Raw genomic sequence first — 18656 nt, forward strand, 5'->3', positions numbered from 1 at the left:
ATTTTATGCAATACAGCAAAACTTTCTAGAATTATTAAGCAAATTTTTCTGCACAAAAGTATCAATGCTTTTTTAAAAAGCTGGATACCTATTTTTAAATAAGTTTCATATAAGTAAATAAATTAAACATTATCAGATAACCTTTCAGGCTATAGCATAGAACAAAATTTACTTAAACATATTTATGAAATAGGAATATGATGAATCTGAAATCACAGAACAAGTTATTGATTTTAATATCTGAAAACACACATCAGTGAATTTAATATTATCTGAGAGTTAATAATATTTGAGGAGAATGAGGCCAATCTAAGTGCTAAAAATCAACCTGAGTTTTTGGGAAACCTTGATGAATTTTCAATTTAGTCATGAGGTGTTTTAAATACAGCATAAAGTAAGCATGTAGGGAATTTTTAAAAAATTATTCCACTGCATATATTTTTAGTTTATCTGACCTTAGTAAAATATCTTGAGCTCAATATATATTTACTAAGTGATCAGAAGTGAGAAAATAGACTTTAAGAAAAAATCTGGCTTGTATATGAATCATTGGAAGTTCGTGTTAGATGACATTTCCATTAATTTCAACAAATTAAAGGGAGCTGTATTGTTCTACCCATCAGGTGAACATGTTTCTTAGGGACTGGAGGAGCCTTCTTCTACTGAAATGCGCCCAACTACTTGGTGTCTATCTCAAGTTTGAAAATGCTTTGTCAGTTCTCTAGGGCTGTAATAGCTGTTGGTCTCATTTCTCTCACTAGTCACTGATCTGGTGGTGTGAAGCAGGGAAAAAACAGCTACTTTTGTCATTAAACCAAGAAAGTATTTGTATCTGAAAAGTGTAGTGAATTAAAACTCTAAGCAGTAGGGAGCCTCGTGGCCCTAATTTTCTTTCATTTATTCTCATGGGAAGAAAAAACTTGGACAGAGGAACTAAGATGAAAAAGATAACCCAGCTAACTTGGAAGTTTAAAGCACAGCTTATTTAGATCTAAAATAAATCTTCCAAATGGTGGTAGAGACCACCCAATGGGACTGCCTTCAATTTCTACATGATGTAATTTGTACTCAATTTTAAAAAGTTCACTCTATTTTAAAGTCATTTTAAACATGAAATTTCTCCTTAATATATTTTAAGTTTACCAAAATTATTAAGGAGATGTGTACCTCTCTCACAAGACAAATTCAAGAAGCCAGACATTAAAAACATCTTATATGACAGTAACACCAACACATGTAAAGGTATGCCTAAGGAATGAATGTTGATACTGCTTTTTCATTTTCTACAAAACAATTTTCTTTGAAGAACTTAAAACTTTTGAGGAACTTGAATGAATTTAAAGCAGGCAACAGAAGTGCATATATTAAAGCAGAAGTATGGCCAGGCAAAACTATTGAAAAGGCACAATCTGTTTTCATCTTTGGAATGCATATCCACTTCAAAACAATAAAACATTAAATAAAAAAGTGGTCAACATGACAGATTTGATTTTCCTTGCTTAGATGAACATTGAAAAAGGCTTATTAGGTTTCATGTACTACCTCAATTACCATCCTATATAATAAAAGGCCAGCCACCATAAGCATAACAACCGGAACAACCAGAGACCAGAATGGCCCTGCCCCCAAGCAAGTGGTTAGGGGCAATCAGGCAGGCAGGCAGAGTAGTTTGGAGTGATCAGGTAGGCAGACCAGTGATTAGGGGTGATCAGGTAGCAGACCTGCGGTTAGGGGTGATCAGGTAGGCAGGCAGGTGGTTAGGGATGATCAGGTAGGCAGATGAGCAGTTAGGGGCAAACAGGTAGGCAGATGGCCCCCAAGCAAGTGGTTAGGGGTGATCAGGCAGGCAGGCAGAGTGGTTTGGGGTGATTAGGTAGGCAGACCAGCGGTTAGGGGTGATCAGGTAGGCAAGCAAGTGGTTAGGGGCGATCAGGTAGGCAGACAGCCCCTCACAGTGCTGGCCCCACCCCCCAGCAAAGAAAGAGGGAGGCTCAGGCCACCGGCAGCAACTCTGTGGCAGGTGTGCGGCCGGCCAGTGATCACCCTGAAGAGGGAGGGCCAGGCCAGCCAAGCTATCGCACCCCACGACTGTTGACTGCAGAGGGAGGCCACTGGTGGCAGGGGAGAGGGGCAAGCGCTGCACAGATGATAAGCAGTGGCAGCAGCAGGGGTGGGGCCAGCTGCCTGCAGCCAGGGGAAGGAAAACCCCGATAAGCCCTATTCTCAGGCCAGGCCTAGGGACCATACCTGAGGGGTCCCAGATTGTGAGAGGGTGCAGACTGGACTGAGGGACCCCCAAGTGCATGAATTTTCATGCACCAAGCCTCTAGTCTATATATATCGACAGGCCTCTAGTCTAAGCGACCTTTTGACCGTTTGACCATTTGACCGGTAGCTATGATGTGCACTGACAACCAGGGGGCAGACACTCAATGCACAGGCTGGAAACATGGAACAGACTGATGAATCTCAGAGGGAAGGGGGAAGGGGGGGTGGGAAGAGATTAACCAAAGATTTTATATGCACACTAGAGGCCTGGTGCATGGATTCATGCAACAGTGGGGTCCCTCAGCCTAGCCTACAGGGATCGGGCCAAAACTGGCAGTCTGACATCCCCCAAGTACAAGGGACCCCACCAGTGCATGAATCTGTGCACCAGAACTCTAGTTCATATATAAAAGCAGGAGAATGTTATGACTATAGAGAAAAAGAAAACAGTTTCATAAAAAATAAACCACTATAATTGGTTTTTCAAATTAAAGGGTAGAAAAAATAAAAATTTTATGGTATCATTAGAATAATTTATGTTTTGATAATATTTTCTATTTTTACTAATATGACTTTTTTGCATCTGAAGTTTTTCTTTTTTTATTATCTTAACTTTTACATATGTCTCTTTTTTCCCCGATTGACCCCCTCCCCCAACCATTCCCACCCCGAGCAAGCCCCCTACCCCTGCCCCAGTGCCTGTGTCCATGTATATAAGTCCTTTGGTTGCTCTCTAACCACCCCCCCACCTCACCTGCCATTTGTCTCTGGATCTATTTTTCATCCTCAGATTATGTTGATCATTATATCCCACATATGAGTGAGATCATGTGATATTATATTTCTCCAACTGGCTTATTTCGCTTAGCATAATGCTCTCCAGTTCCATCCATGCTGTTGCAAATGGTAAAAGTTCATTCTTTTTTATAGCAGCATAGTATTTCATTGTGTATGTGTACCATAGTTTTTTAATCCACTCATCTGCTGATGGGCACTTAGGTTGTTTCCAAATCTTAGCTATTGTAAATTGTGCTGCTATGAACATAGGGGTGCATATATCCTTTCTGATTGATGTTTCTAGTTTCTTGGGATATAGTCCTACAAATGGGATTACTGGCTCAAATGGAAGTTCCATTTTTAACTTTTTGAGGAAACTCCATACTGTCTTCCACAGTGGCTGCTCCAGTCTGCATTCCCACCAGCAGTGCATGAGGGTTTCTTTTTCTCCACATCCTCTCCAGCACTTGTCGTTTGTTGATTTGTTGATGATAGCCATTCTGACAGGTGTGAGATGGTATCTCATTGTTGTTTTGATTTGCATCTCTCGGATGATTAGTGACTGTGAGAATGTTTTCATATGTCTCTTGGCCTTCTGTATGTCCTCTTTTGAAAAGTGTCTACTTAGGTCCTTTGCCCATTTTTTTATTGGATCATTTATCCTCCTTTTGTTAAGTTGTATGAGTTCCCTGTAAATTTTGGAGATTAAATCCTTATCTGAAATAGCATTGGCAAATATGTTCTCCCATGCGATGGGCTTTCTTATTGTTTTGTTGATGGTTTCTTTTGCTGTGTAGAAGCTTTTTATTTTGATGCAGTCCCATTTGTTTATTTTCTCCTTAGTCTCCATTGCCCTAGGAGCTGTGTCAGTAAATATATTGCTTCGACATATGTCTGCTATTTCGCTGCCTATGGAATCTCGTAGGATGTTTATGGTTTCCCATCTTACATTTAAGTCCTTTATCATTTTGAGTTTATTTTTGTGTATGGTGTAAGTCGGTGATCTAGTTTCATTTTTTTGCATGTATCTGACCAAACTTCCCAACACCATTTATTGAAGAGACTGTCTTAGCTCCATTGTATGTTCATGCCTCCTTTGTCAAATACTAATTGGGCATAGTGGTTTGGGTCAATTTCTGGGTTCTCTATTCTATTCCATTGGTCTATATGTCTGTTCTTGTGCCAGTACCAGGCAGTTTTGAGAACCGTGTCTTGGTAATATAGCTTGATATCTGGTATTGTGATCCCTCCAACTTTATTCTTCTTTCTCAGGATTGCTGTCAAATATGACTTTTTTTGTAAATACAATTCATAAAAAGCACATATAAAGTAGTCCACAATCACACACCAGTAGAAGCTCTTCACATTTTGTGTTTGTTAGTTTCATTTGGGTTTATTTTTTACCAATCGTCAGAAGATATCCCCTCATTGTTGTTGTATTTTTATTTAATTTTTTCAACCTATATGTCTTAACTACAGCTGTTCACTGTATTACTTCTATTTCTAACCTTACTATTTTGACCTAACAAAGAAATAAAAATTTCTGAATGTATTTGAAATATAGAAATGGCAACTTCAGAGATTTGAAAATGTCTTTAGATTTTTAGCCTTGATTTCTTAAGCCAACCCATAAGTTTTTCCTAATCATAACTGAAAGGGTCCTCAGTGGTCAAGCACTTCACAGCTCCTGCTATTTGCCCAAGAGCACGTGGTGTTCAGAAGATGAGCCCCAGGTCTCTTAATTCAATTCAGCAATCTTTCTGCAAATCTGTGGCTTCCCCGCTTTTTCAAATGCATCTGACATAAGAAACATTTTTTCTAAATTGACTCAGTACATAAAATTATGACGTGTTTCACAAGTTATTACTATCCTCCTTTGGTGCAATAGGTAATACTTTTGATAGTTTCAATGTCATTCTTCCTTCTTTGTTTAAAAATGCTGGATCTGTCCCATTTGATTGATTTCATGATCCATGTTTTTAAATTTTTTAAAAAATATATTTTTGTTAATCCTCTGATAAGGGGTTAATTTCCAAAATATATAAAGTACTCATATAACTCAACAAAAGGAAGACAAACAAACCAATTTTTAAGAAATAGGCAGAGGACCTTCATAGACACTTTTCTAAAGAGGACATATAAATGGCCAAGAGACATATGAAAAAATGCTCAATGTCACTAATTATTAGGGTATACATATTTTAAAAATCCATCTATGCTTGTGTTTTCTAAGTTTTTGTTTTATTTTAAATAAATGAAGATATACTATGGCCTTAGCCAGTTTGGCTCAGTGGATAGAGCATGGCCTGCCAACTGAAGGGTCCCAGGTTTGATTCTGGTCAAGAGCACATGCCCGGGTTGTGGGCTTGATCCCCAGTGGGGGGTGTGCAGGAGGCACCAGATCGATGATTCTCATCAGTAATGTTTCTATCTCTCTCTTCCTCTCCCTTCTTCTCTGAAATCAATAAAAATATTTTTTTAAATAATAAATAAATAAAAATAAGTTTACTATGCATTTTAGTACAGTTTCTGAAGGAAATAAAAATTAAAACACATATTCAAATAAAAAGGCCTTTGATTTACATAAAATAATTGGTAACATATGTGCATTTATATTTTAAGTGTTAAAAAATTTCTATCAGGAAAACGTTTACTCTTCCTACTAATAAGAAGAGCCCTGCCCCCTCCTGTAGCTCTCCACCGCCCACTTGTAGCTCGCTGCCCCACCCTCTTGCTGATCCGTGACCTGGTCATTACACAGTCGGTTGTTATGCTTCACTGCGTAATGACCATTTGCATATTACATCTTTAGTATATAGGACTAGAGGCCCAGTGCACGAAATTCATGCACTGCAAGGTGGGGGGTCCCTCAGCCCAGCCTGCCCCCTCTCATAGTCTGGGAGCCCTCAGGGGATGTCCTACTGATGGGCAGTCTGGCCACAGAGGCTCAGAGCAGGTGCCTCGTGTGTGTGTGTGTGTGTGTGTGTGTGTGTGTGTGTGTGTGTGTGTTTCCCCGCTGGGGGCCTGCCCCCAGCCGCCTGTGAAGGCTCAGAGCAGACGCCCCTCTGTGTTGATCTCTCAGGCTCCTGGCCACACCTGCATGTTGTTCTATCAGGCTTGGGGCTGTGCCCGGCCCCTCCTCCTGAGCTGTTCGTGACAGTTATGGAGTCCTGACCTCATTTGCATATTACTTCATATATATATATATATATATATATATATATATATATATATATATATATATATAGCCAGCATTTGGAGAGGCCAGTTCTCAGTTTGAATGAAACATTTTTCAAGTTATTATTGATGCTACAGATCATGTTTTTATGTTTTTGGGGAAACATTCAACATTCTAAATTGATACTTTAATCAACTATTTGTTGAAATGCAAAATCTCAAACATCTGTTTAACTGACTTTGTATGATACCAAAACTTGAATAAACATTTCATTAAGATAATCAATTAGTGGTTGGCATCAGTCAACATGTTTTTTTATAATATAATTCTATTTTTTTACTTGCATGTCTCTAGAAACATGGAACCTCTGAAAATCCAACAATGCAATTTTCATGTACACATAAATCTTACTTTGGAAAAATTGTTATAACCATAAATTGAGTATAGATAGCAGTCAGTATCATGGACAGCATCTGATGTTAAATTTGTTAATATTGGTGTCACACAGAAAGACCCACATAATCTGAGGAGACTAATTTACTTATTTTTTATAGCTCAAAAGGACAACTGCTAGTAACAACCTTGATGACAATCAGCCCTGAATAGATATTTTAAAATGAGACCAGAAGTAGCCTAATCTTTACCATAAGCTGCTTAATTTCCTAGTCATTAGTCCTCCTCTACCCTCTCCCCTCCCACCCACTTTGGGGGGTAGTAAAACCAAAACATTATTATAGAAATGATTGTTGAACTCACGGGTCATTAGTCTTTGGAATAAGAGTGCCAAGCTCCTTGATTCTGTAGTTAATATTATACCTTCTTCTTCTTTCAACTATTAAAACAAAATTATTTATTGTTCTCATTAAAATACAATTCACTTTTGAATAGCTGTAAACTTTCTTAATAATTTTTAAAAACAATAAATGAAAATTTCCATTTAGTTAAAAGAATATTTCTTAGAAATAAAATAAAAATGTAAATATGTTTTATTCTGAAAGTGAAAATAACAATAGCAGAATTATATTTCTATTATACACAATGTTTTAAAGATATGTCCTCCCCAAAACATGTTTTTCATTCCTTGAAATGCTATTATATTTACTCATACTGATATACATATATATATATATATATATATATATATATATGTGTGTGTGTGTGTGTGTGTGTGTGTGTGTGTGTGTGTGTATATATATATAATTATTTCACACATATGCATTTGCCAGTCCAAAGGATTATAATCTTTTGATGTCTGCACCATACTTAACTCTTCTTATATACTTCCGGCCCCGACACAAAGTTTGGCACATAGTAGCTGCATGTGCCCAATTAGACTATGACCTCCTTGAGGGCAGAGACAATTTCTTTCTCATTTTTATAACCCTAGAGTGCTTGGCATATAGGAGGGGCTAAATAAATCTATAGTGATTAGACTGTAAATATATTTTTCTAATTTAAATTTTCTCAATAATATATAGAGCAGTGATTTTCAAACTTTGATGTACATCAGACATACCTGGGAGTATTGTTAAAATAGATTTGTACCCCACATGTAGAGATTCTGATTTTAGTAGGTCACAGTTGGGGTCCATGAATTTGCATTTATAACCAGCTTCTGGGTCATGCTGTTTGTCTAGGGCCCACACTTTGAGAACTACTGATATGGGTTCTTATTCAAAGACTGTTTGAATTTCTATGCATTCATTGCTAATGGAAATTTATCTAATAAATGTTCAATAATTGTCAGATACACAAATATGTAGTTTCCTATATTGCCCTCCTCTAAGAGCAGTCATGGAGTATAGTCTTATAGTCTGGTACAGGGAACTGAAGACAGAAAAATGTCAGGAAGAAAAAGAAAATCATATATAAAAATATTGGAAAACAAACAATACATGTTTGAAAATTAAGATCTGTTACCAGAAACACGGAAAATCATGAAATACTATCAATTGCCTTGGTGAACCTACTCTACAAAGCAATTTACCATGAATGGATTTGACCTTCAGGAATAATACATTGAAATTCCTCTGAAATTAGAATATAATTGGTTTTTGAGAGAGTTTATTTTCCCTCTTTATCAATATTATTTTTCCTGTACATGTGATTCAAAAAACAATGACACAACATTAAAAAAAAAACACTGAAAAGAAAATAAACAAAGGTAAAGCTGTTAAAAAATACATATATATTTCACAGTGAGAACTTATTAATAGTTCTATGTTCACACATACTCACTCCTATATTATAAAAAAGAGTTTAAAACATGAAATGAGTAACAGCTATGAAGGATGTTCCTAATTTTATCTCAGAATAAGGGGGAGGGGAGGGGAGTCCTATAATATTTCTCAAAAATCTATTATTTCAATGCACTGTATGTAAAATATCAAAGATTTCTACTCAATTTAGACTGTGCTCAATACATGTTTAATGGCTAATTATAATGAGATCTTTAATTTCTCAATGTTTGCATATCAAGTGAGCCCCTTCTAAGCTACACCACTGAGTACTTTGCAAACACCCTGGGCCCACTTCCAGAGCCTGGGCAGGCCACGCTCCAGGTCCCTCTTCCCGAGGGGGGACTGAGGCATCAGTGTGCTCACCCCTAGGCCCAGGATGTGGACAAGGGGCAGTTGTTTGCAGAGATTTGCATGGAGTTTCCATGTGTTGGATGAGGTATTCACACTCAAGCCTGAGGCCACAGGTAACGTAAGAATGAAATATGGGGTGAAGACAGGTGAGATGGGCTGACATCTCCCCGCCCTAACATTCCCACTCAGAACTCTGAGGATCTGAGAATTTTAAATTCACACCTGGCCTTCTAATCCTCAGGAAGGATAGAAAAGATTTCATTTTATTTTATTTTTTAGCATTTCTAGCTTTTAAATACTAAGGCATCTGGTAGGTGGGACTTCTGTCTTCCTGACACAATCTTCACAAATTTTAAGAGTTGTCCTAGATTCCTCATATTTAAAATGGGAATCAATGTTTTAACTCTGATATCTCCAAAAAGCAAGATTAATCAGTAAGGAAAGCCAGATTAGAAAATACTTCAATAATGGACATACCAGGCACCTATCATACTTTATATTAAATAGCCAGTGGTTTAAGCTGTAGACATAAGAGTGAAGAAAAAAGCAAGGAGCGTAATAATTAGCAGGCTAAAACTAGGAGAGAAGCCCATGGTTCCTTCATGTATTAATTCTTTCTATCAATAATTAGCTCTCCTTACTCATGTTCTACCTGTCTCATAATCTGGATCAAAGTGTACCTGCTCTGCCACTAGAGGATTTATTATTTTTAGAGGATTTATTATTTATTATTTATTTATTATTCTTTCCTCATTTTGTGATTCGGGTCCCAGAACAAAAAGGCTTCACACTCAATTGGTCAAGCTCAGGTGAGACAGTTAAGCACTTGAAAGATGACCAAACACTGCCTAGCTCAGCATTGCTGCTACGCTGCTTCATTTGCTTGTATTTCTTTATCTCATGGGACCTGTTACCAGAGTTAAACTGGACCCCTTGGAAGGCATCCGAGACATTTTTTTGGACAAGTGGAATTCAGCAATCCAACGTAAGTAATTCCTTTCAAATAACCTATCATTAGGGAGGAAAGAGAAGATTGACAGGAAGATAAGAACCTGGAGTTATGTTTCTTGTTATTTAAATGGTGAACACTTTCTAAAGTCACTTTTAACTTTGTACACCTTTGAGTCACAAGAGTTCACATGTAACTAAATGCACTCATCTCCTTCACACACAGCCTTCTTGAGCTAAAGTGATCAAGTAGAGAATTTGAGATGCCTCACTTTGTAAAAGAGTATAGCTTTTCTGAGAGTCCACATCATTTAAATTTCCCCAAATAGCTCAAGTATGAGCATGTGCTATTAATTTTTGTCATATGACCTCAAAATACTTATGGAGCGACAATGAATGACCACACATTTTACCTCCATGCATTACCTCTTGCATTACTTAATTTTGTTTGGAAAAAAAGGAAAATATACTCACTGAGGTTGTGGTTGTCCTTTTTTTGTCTCTCTTTGGCCAAAGCTCGAGTATCAGTTTCTATCAAAAGGAAGATAGTTAAAACAATTCTTAGTCCTATTTCATACCCCTTTAATCAACATAATTTAGGAATACTAGGTAAAAATATAATATTACTTGCTTCAAATGGTATATTTTTATGCAGATATTTAGAAAATGAAGCACAGTACTCTTAGTAGGAGGTAATGGCAAACTCATTAGACTTTGAGTAGTAAAACCTGAATTTGTAATCTGGCCCTCTGTTTAATAGCCATGTGATCTATTATCTAAATTTTCTGTGTCTCGGGCTATTCATCTTCAAAACTGGTATAATATTGAGATGATTAAAAGAGGTATAATGCACAGCAAATATTAAACTGCTCAATCATTATTATTTCCAGAACTTTAAGACTATTCAACTTTTTTTCCAACCTAAACTTCTACAACATACATTTTTCATAAATAATTATGATTTCTACAATCTAAGTTTGGGAGCTAAGTACATTTTTTATATATTACTATCAAACAATTCCACCCTTCCAATAAATGACACTTTATATGCTATGTGGTTGTGAGCATTTGTGAAAGCCTCCAACATAGCCCACAATGATTCTCATTCATGATATTCACAGATTTGGTAATTCCCTCTCATGTTAATAGGGATTGACCAGTGAAACCAATAGAATATTGTGAAAATGGCATATGGGTACCAGGACTGGGTCATAAAAGACATTTTCAGCTACCAATTTGCTGTGTCTTGGGTCACCACTTGTCATGTCATGATGACATTTGAGCAGCCCTACGGATCTCCACATTGCTAACTATCAGGATCACTTGCCAACGAGCAGCACTCATTTTCAAGACCTGTGAGCAAACCACCTTGGGAACACATCCTCCAGCCACGCTAGTGTCCAATGTCTATCTCCGCAAACATCTTGACTATAGCTTATGAGAAACTCAGTTAGAACCAATTTCCTAAGCCATCCCTGGATTTCTGTCCCCATGGAGATTGTGTGAGATCATAAGTGTTTATTATTTCAAGTTGCTATGTTTGGGGATAATTTGTTATATAGAAATAGATAATTAATACAGTGTTCCTTGAATTATTCTAGTTTTTAAACTAAGTAATGCATGAATACATTTATTTAAATGTGTTCATTTCAAACTATAGTCATTAATTTTAGCTTAAATTATTTGAATACATAGATATTTGTGAGTTATTGATTAGACTTCCAGAATAGACATATTATATTTAATAAAAATGTTAATATTAATAGTGTAAAACGTATTAAAGAACAATGTTTGGGCTCCAAACTTAAAAAAAATGTATTACAGAAATGTCAACTGAATTTTATTTTATTCTTTTTTTAATCTTTATTGTTAAAAGTATTACATGTGTCTCCCCCCCACCCACCCCACTGACCTCTTCTAGCCTGCCCCTGTCCCAGGCCTTCACCACCCTATTGACTGTGACCATGGGTTGTGCATATATGCATACAAGTTCTTTGGTTTATCTCTTCCCACCCACCCTCCCCCCCCTTCCCTCTGAGATCCGACAGTCTGTCCCATGCTTCTATGTTTCTGGATCTATTTTGTTCATTAGATTCACATACGGAGACACTAACACTGGACATATAAGTCAAGGAACCCTTGTTTGATCCATTTCTTCCTCTACTCAGCTGGATGATTTTAGGAAAATAACTCCTCTAACCACTGGTTTTCTCATCTCTATATTGAAGAAACATGACAATGGTCCTATAATGCCTTTGAACTGTAACAATTTTGAAAAATATTATTTAAAATAGAGGTGTTTTTATCCACTTGAGAAATTAAATGTGAGTCTATTAAGAAATTCCTAAAACAAGCTAAATGGGAAAATCTAACTACTTATTTTATATCAAAGTCTACATACAAAAGTACTAATTTCCCCAATCTATTAATCTATTATTTTTCAACCATGTTAACAAATTGCATCTATTTAACATCAAAATTAGCCTATATTACATAAAGACCTTTATATTTATATTTATTGAACTGTAAGTTATACTCTCTAAATGTTCCCCATTTTAACTGACAAATTTGTTAATACTTTTACATTTTTATTTAGCTAGGTAATATATGCCATACCTTTCTTATATAGTTGACTACAAAAGGATAAAACTATAAAAACAACATTACCTGTAATTTCTTTTTTCATTGATAAACTCCTCGAACAGGAAGCATTTGTAAGGCCCATATTAACTGATGAAATTCCCTGCTCACCACTATACACATCCAAAATATTTCCAGATAACTTTAGAGAAAAAAGAAATGATCAATTAAAACTTCTGTGGACATTGGTATATTTAGTTGTGTATTTTAAATTTGCTATTTGAAAATAATTTATAGCATATATTTTAATTTTAAATAATAGTATGAATTTACTTTTAAGTACCTATCCTATGTAATAAAAGCCTAATATGCAAAGTGTCCCATCGTTTAGTCGACCATTTAACCAATCAAAGCATAATACGCTCAGGCCCCTTAACCACTTGCTATGACATGCACTCACCACCAGGGGGCAGAGAGTTGACCGGTCAACTAGTCACTATGATGTGCATGGGGCAGAGGCTCCGACTGGTAGGTTAGCTTGCTGCTGAGGTCCGGCCAATTGGGACTGAGCAAGGTGGGCCAGACACACTCTGGAGCCCTCCCATGATCCCTCCACAGCTGGCCAATCTCCTGTGTCCCTCCCCAGCCCTGACCGTGCACTGGTGGGATCCCTCAGCCTGGCCTGCACCCTCTCACAATCTGGGCTGAGGGACACCGGAATTTTGTGCACCGGGCCTCTTGTAAATAATAACCTTAAATGTAAATGGAAGAAATGCTCCAATCAAAAGACAGGGTAGTTGAATGGATAAGAAAACATGACTGTATATATGCTGTGTACAAGAGACCCACCTCAGAAGAAAAGTCTTCACCCAGACTGAAAGTGAAGGGATAGAAAAAAATATTCCATGCAATGGAAATAAACAAACAAAAATCCTGGTATAGCAATACTTACAACTGACAAAATAGAATTCAAAACAAAGACCATAAAAGAGAAAAAAAGGTAACTACCTAATACTAAAGGGATCTATGCAATATGAGGAAATAAACCTTGAAAACATATGCATCAAATATAGGAACACCTAAATATATCAAAACAAAAAAACAACACACAAAAACTCTTAGTGGACTTCAAGGGAGAGATTGGCAGCAATAGTGTCATAATAGGGGACTTTAACACCCCAATATAAAAACTGGATAAATCATCCAGACAAAAAATTAAGAAGAAAACAGTGAGCTTAAATAACACACTGGATCAGATAGATTCAATTGATATTTACATATTGAAAGCATACCTAGCATCTTCTCATGTATAAAAAAACCTATAACCAATATCATACTCAATGGGCAAAAGCTAAAAATGTTTCCTTTAAAATTAGGAACAAGAGAGGGATGTCTACTTTCAACACTCTTATTCAGTGTAGTGTTGGAATTCCTGGCCACAATGATCAGACAAGAAGAAAAATTAAAAGGCATCCAAATGAGAAAAGAGGGAGTAAAACTGTCATTTTTTTTTCAGATGGCATGATACTGTACATAGAAAACCATAATACTCCACCAAAAATTACTAGATCTAATAAATGAATTCAGCAAAGTAGCAGGATACAAAATTAATATCCAGAAATGGGTGGTATTTTTATACACCAACTAGAGGCCCGGCACATGAAATCCATGTGAGGGTATGGTCCGTAGGCCTGGCCTGCGATCAGGGCCATCTTCCCCAGCTGCTCACAACCGGTCCCACCCCCCGCCGCCACTGACCCCCAGTTCTCCGTTCGCCATCAGGTGATCAGTGCCTGATGGCCGGGGGAAGGGACCGAGAAGTTGGCTGTTCCCACCTGCTCACCAGCCCCACCCCCGCTGCAGGTGGCCATCAGGCGATCAGGGCCTGCCGGATGGGGAAATAATTTGCCGGATTGGGTGGGGGGTCCCTTCTGGGAGGGGCTGGGCTGGCCTGGGCAAGGGACCACTGATGGTTTGCAGGCCTGCCATGTCCCGGCTTTGTCAGGAAGGACATCCACAATGACGTCTGGTCTATCCGGTCTAATTAGCGCATTACCCTTTTATTAGTATAGATAATAAACTCACAGGAAAATATAATAAAACAATCCCATTTCTTTAAAAAAAATTTTTCAATATGTTTTAATTATTGATTTTAGAGAGTAAGGGAGAGGGAGAGAGATATATTAACATCAATAATGAGAAAGAATAATTGACCGGCTGCCTCCAGCATGCCCCATACTGGGGATCAAGCCCACACAACCCAGGCATGTGCCCTGACCGGGAATCAAACCATGACCTCCTGGTGCATAGGTCAACACTCAACCCCTGAGCCATGCCAGCTGGATAACTATTCCATTTCCATTGCAATAACAACAAATAAATAACATACCTAGGAATAAACTTAACCAATGGGTAAAAGGCCTGAAAACTATAGGACACTGAAGAAAGAAACTGAGGGAGATGCAAACAAGTGGAAGCGTATACCATGTACATGGGTTGGAAGATGTACAAAATTAACATCATTAAAATGTCCATACTACTCAAAGCAATCTATATATTCAATGCAATTCCGATTAAAATACTAATGGCATTTTTCACAGATCTAGAACAAATATTCCAAAAACTATGTGGGACCAAAAAGACCCTGAATAGTATCAGCGATCTTGAGAAAGAAGAAAAAAGTTGGAGATATCACAATACCGTATAGCAAACTATATTACAAAGCAACTGTCATCAAAACAGCTTGGTTCTGGAACAAGAAAAGGCATACATACCAATAGAACAAAATAGCCCAGAAATCAACCCATGGCCTTTATAAGTCAATTAATATTTGACAAAGGAGGCAAGAGCATACAATGGAGTCAAGACAGTCTCTTTAATAAATGATGTTGAAAAATTGGACAGGTAAATGCAAAAAAAAAGAAAAAAAAAGAAACTGGATCCCCAACTTACACCATAAAGAAGAATAAACTCAAAATGGGTGAAAGACTTATATGTAAGCTATGAAACCATAACCATATTAGAAGAACAATAGGCAGTAAAATCTCAGACATCTCTTGTAGCAATCTTTTTGCTACAATAAGTCTCTGAGGACAAGGAAAAGAAATAAATGAAGGAGACTACATCAAACTAAGAAGCTTCACACAGCAAATTAAATCATCAACAAAACCAAAAGAGAACCCAGTGCATGAGGGAACATATTCACCAATGATTCATCTGATAAGGGGTTAATCTCCAAAATATATAAAGAACTTGTAAAACTCAACAAAAGGAAGACAGATAATCAAATATAAAAATGGGCAAAGAACCTCTCCAAGCAGGACATACAGATGGCCGATACACATATGGAAAAATGCTCAAGGTCATTAATCATCAGAGAGATGCAAATTAAAACTACAATGAGATATCACCTCACAACTGTTCAGAATGGCAACTATCAATAAATCAACAAACAAATGCTGGCAGGGAAGTGGAGAAACTGGGACCCTAGTGTACTGTTGGTGGGAATGCAGACTGGTGCAGACACTGTGGAAAATAGTATGGTCAACACTCAACCCCTGAGCCATGCCAGTTTCCTCAAAAAATTAAAAATGGAACTCCCATTTGACCCAGCAATCCCACTTCTAAATATATATCTTAAGGATCCTCAAACACCAATCAGAAAGAATGTATGCACTCCTATGTTCATAGCAGACTTATTTACAATAGCCAAGATCTGGAAACAGCCCAAGTGCCCATCAGTAAATAAGTGAATAAAATGCTGTGGTATATTTACACAATGGAATACTACACAGCTGTTAAAAAAAAAAGGAGCTCTTACCTTTTGCATAAGTATGGATGGATCTGGAGATTATTATACTAAATGAAATAAGCCAGTCATAGAAAAACAAATACCATATGTTCTCACTAATATGTGGAACCTAATGAAGAATATAAACTGACAAACAAACTAGAAGCATAGGAATAAACTGACAAATGTCATAGGGGAAGGTGGTGGGGGGAATGGATAAAGGAAAGTGAAGAGATGAGCTGCTAAAGAACATACAGTATATGCATAGCCCATGAACACAGACAATAGTATGGTGAGGCCCAGGGACAGGGGTGAGGACTGTGTAGAGAAGGGCAAAGGTCGTGATAATAGGGGACATCTCCCAGAGTGTCAGCAATAAAAAATTTAAATTAAAAAAAATGTCATCTTAAAAATTATGAGATACCACTTCACACTCATTAAGATGACTTATCAAATGAAAGGAAAATAACAAGTGGTGACAATGTGGAGAAATTGGAACCCTGGTGCATTGCCGCTGGGAGTGAAATGATGCAACCATTGTGGAAAACAGTATGACCTTTTCTCAAAAAGTTCAATGTAGAATTACAGCAATTCCACCTCTATGAATACTAGGATACCAAAAAAATTAAAAGCAGAGACCTAAACAGATACTTACACACTAATGTTTATACTAACACTATTCATAGTAGACAAAGGATAGAAATAACCTAAATGCCCATTAATAGATGAATGGATAAATAAAATATTTATATATTATAACAGAATATTATAAAGCCTTAAAAAGAAATAAAATCCCGATCATGTTATGACATGGATGAATCTTTAAACATTATGCTAAGTAAAATAGGCCAGACAGAAAAAAAAGCAAATATTATATGATTCCATATAATACCTCATAAGAGGTATCAAATTAGGCAAAATCATACAGACAGGAAGTAGAACTTACTAGAGGCTGAGGGGCAGGGGTACATGGGTGGCTATTGTTTAATGGATGCAGTTTCTGTTTGGGGATGATGAAAAGACTCTGGAAGTAGTGTTGATGGTTGCACAGCATTTTCAACTTACTTAATGCCACTGAATTATACACTTTAAACTGTATATAACGGAAAATTTTATGTACATTTTTACCATAATTTAAAAGGTAATAAGAGATATTACCCACGATAATTTGCCAGTGCTTGTGAATGCTTAGACAAAGTGCATATTTTTCTTGAAAAATAACTTATATGCATATATGCATAGCCTATGGACACAGACAATAGTGTGGTGAAGGCCTGAGAGGGGTGGGTGCAGGATGGAGGGGGTCGATGGGGAAAAAAAAGACATTTGTACTACTTTCAACACTAAAGATAAATTTTAAAAAGTATTATTTAGTTGGGCTGACTGAAGAACAAATTAATAGCTTGAACAGTCTTTTGATTATTAAAGCTATCAAAATAAACTTTGATCATATTGTACATAAAAAATCTGGACATGATGGTTTTATGGGCGAAAGTGTTACATTTTCAAGAAAAAAAATCCCAATTTTGTACAAACATTTCCAGACAACAGAGACAAGAGGGAATATGTCCCAATTCAACGAGACTTAAATCATACAAAGACATTATGAAAAGAAAAATTATAGGCCCTTTTCACTTATGACTATAAATCTTAAGCAAAATTTTAGTAGCTATATGAATCCAAGAAAATTTAACAGGATAAGTTTCTATAATCAAGTTGTGTTTCCCATAAATACATTTTAGGATGTTCAAAGATAAAAATAAATCTGTGATCATCTCAGTAGATTCAGAAAAAGTATCTGATAGAATTCAACCCCATTTTTAATAAAACTCTTAGTTTTTGAGAAGACAATTTTTCATAATCCTAGAAAACTTTAGCTTTGCCTATATTTAAAATCAATGCTTACATATGAAAAAAATAAAATTTACGTCTGAAATTATTGTAGAGACAGCTAACGAAAATGTTCATATATCCATTTACTCTTATTGGGCCAAACATACTGAAGGATAACATAAGTAATCTGACCTAAAATTCCACATCTTTTCCCAACTGATTTTTCTCTTTCCTTTCTATACACTATATTTGATCTATTACCCACTTTTGCATGTTTTGTTTTTTTGTTTTTTAAACTAGAGGCCCGGTGCACAGGATTGTGCACTGGTGGGAAGCATGGCCAGCGGGGATCGGGAGCGTTGCTCATCCCAGTCAGCAGAACGGCACTCCCCCTGTGGAAGCGCACTGACCACCAGGGGGCAGCTCCTGCATTGGGCATCTGCACCCTGGTGGTCAGTGCATGTCATAGTGACTGGTCGACCGCTTGTTCTGGTCCTTCCACCGTTTGGTCGCTGGGCTTTTATTATATAAGATAATTTATAAGTTTAAATTGTTTTCTCTGTTCTTGTACCTCATGATCTGCAGGGCCACAAGCATAAATTATGTCCCTTTATCTAGTATCCCTCCAATCCTCTCAATTCCCAACTACTCCTCTAAGACCAACTTCTGTTTAAAATATACAACTTTCTAT

General features: G+C 36.9%; 1 protein-coding gene across 2 annotated transcripts in view; it reads right to left on the minus strand.

Annotated features, from left to right (window-relative positions):
• TFEC (transcription factor EC) overlaps positions 1–18656 on the minus strand; it is a 77116-nt gene that overhangs the window by 2577 nt on the left and 55883 nt on the right. For both annotated transcript variants that reach the window (XM_023760065.1, XM_006096227.3), the window contains exons 3-5: positions 12430–12544; positions 10237–10293; positions 6980–7055 (exon numbers count right to left, since the gene is read on the minus strand). In XM_023760065.1, coding sequence (XP_023615833.1) covers positions 6980–7055; positions 10237–10293; positions 12430–12544 — 248 coding nt within the window. The remainder of the gene's footprint in view (positions 1–6979; positions 7056–10236; positions 10294–12429; positions 12545–18656) is intronic.

This window comes from Myotis lucifugus, unplaced genomic scaffold, assembly GCF_000147115.1.
Source record: "Myotis lucifugus unplaced genomic scaffold, Myoluc2.0 scaffold_171, whole genome shotgun sequence".
Classification (NCBI taxonomy): Eukaryota; Metazoa; Chordata; class Mammalia; order Chiroptera; family Vespertilionidae; genus Myotis; species Myotis lucifugus.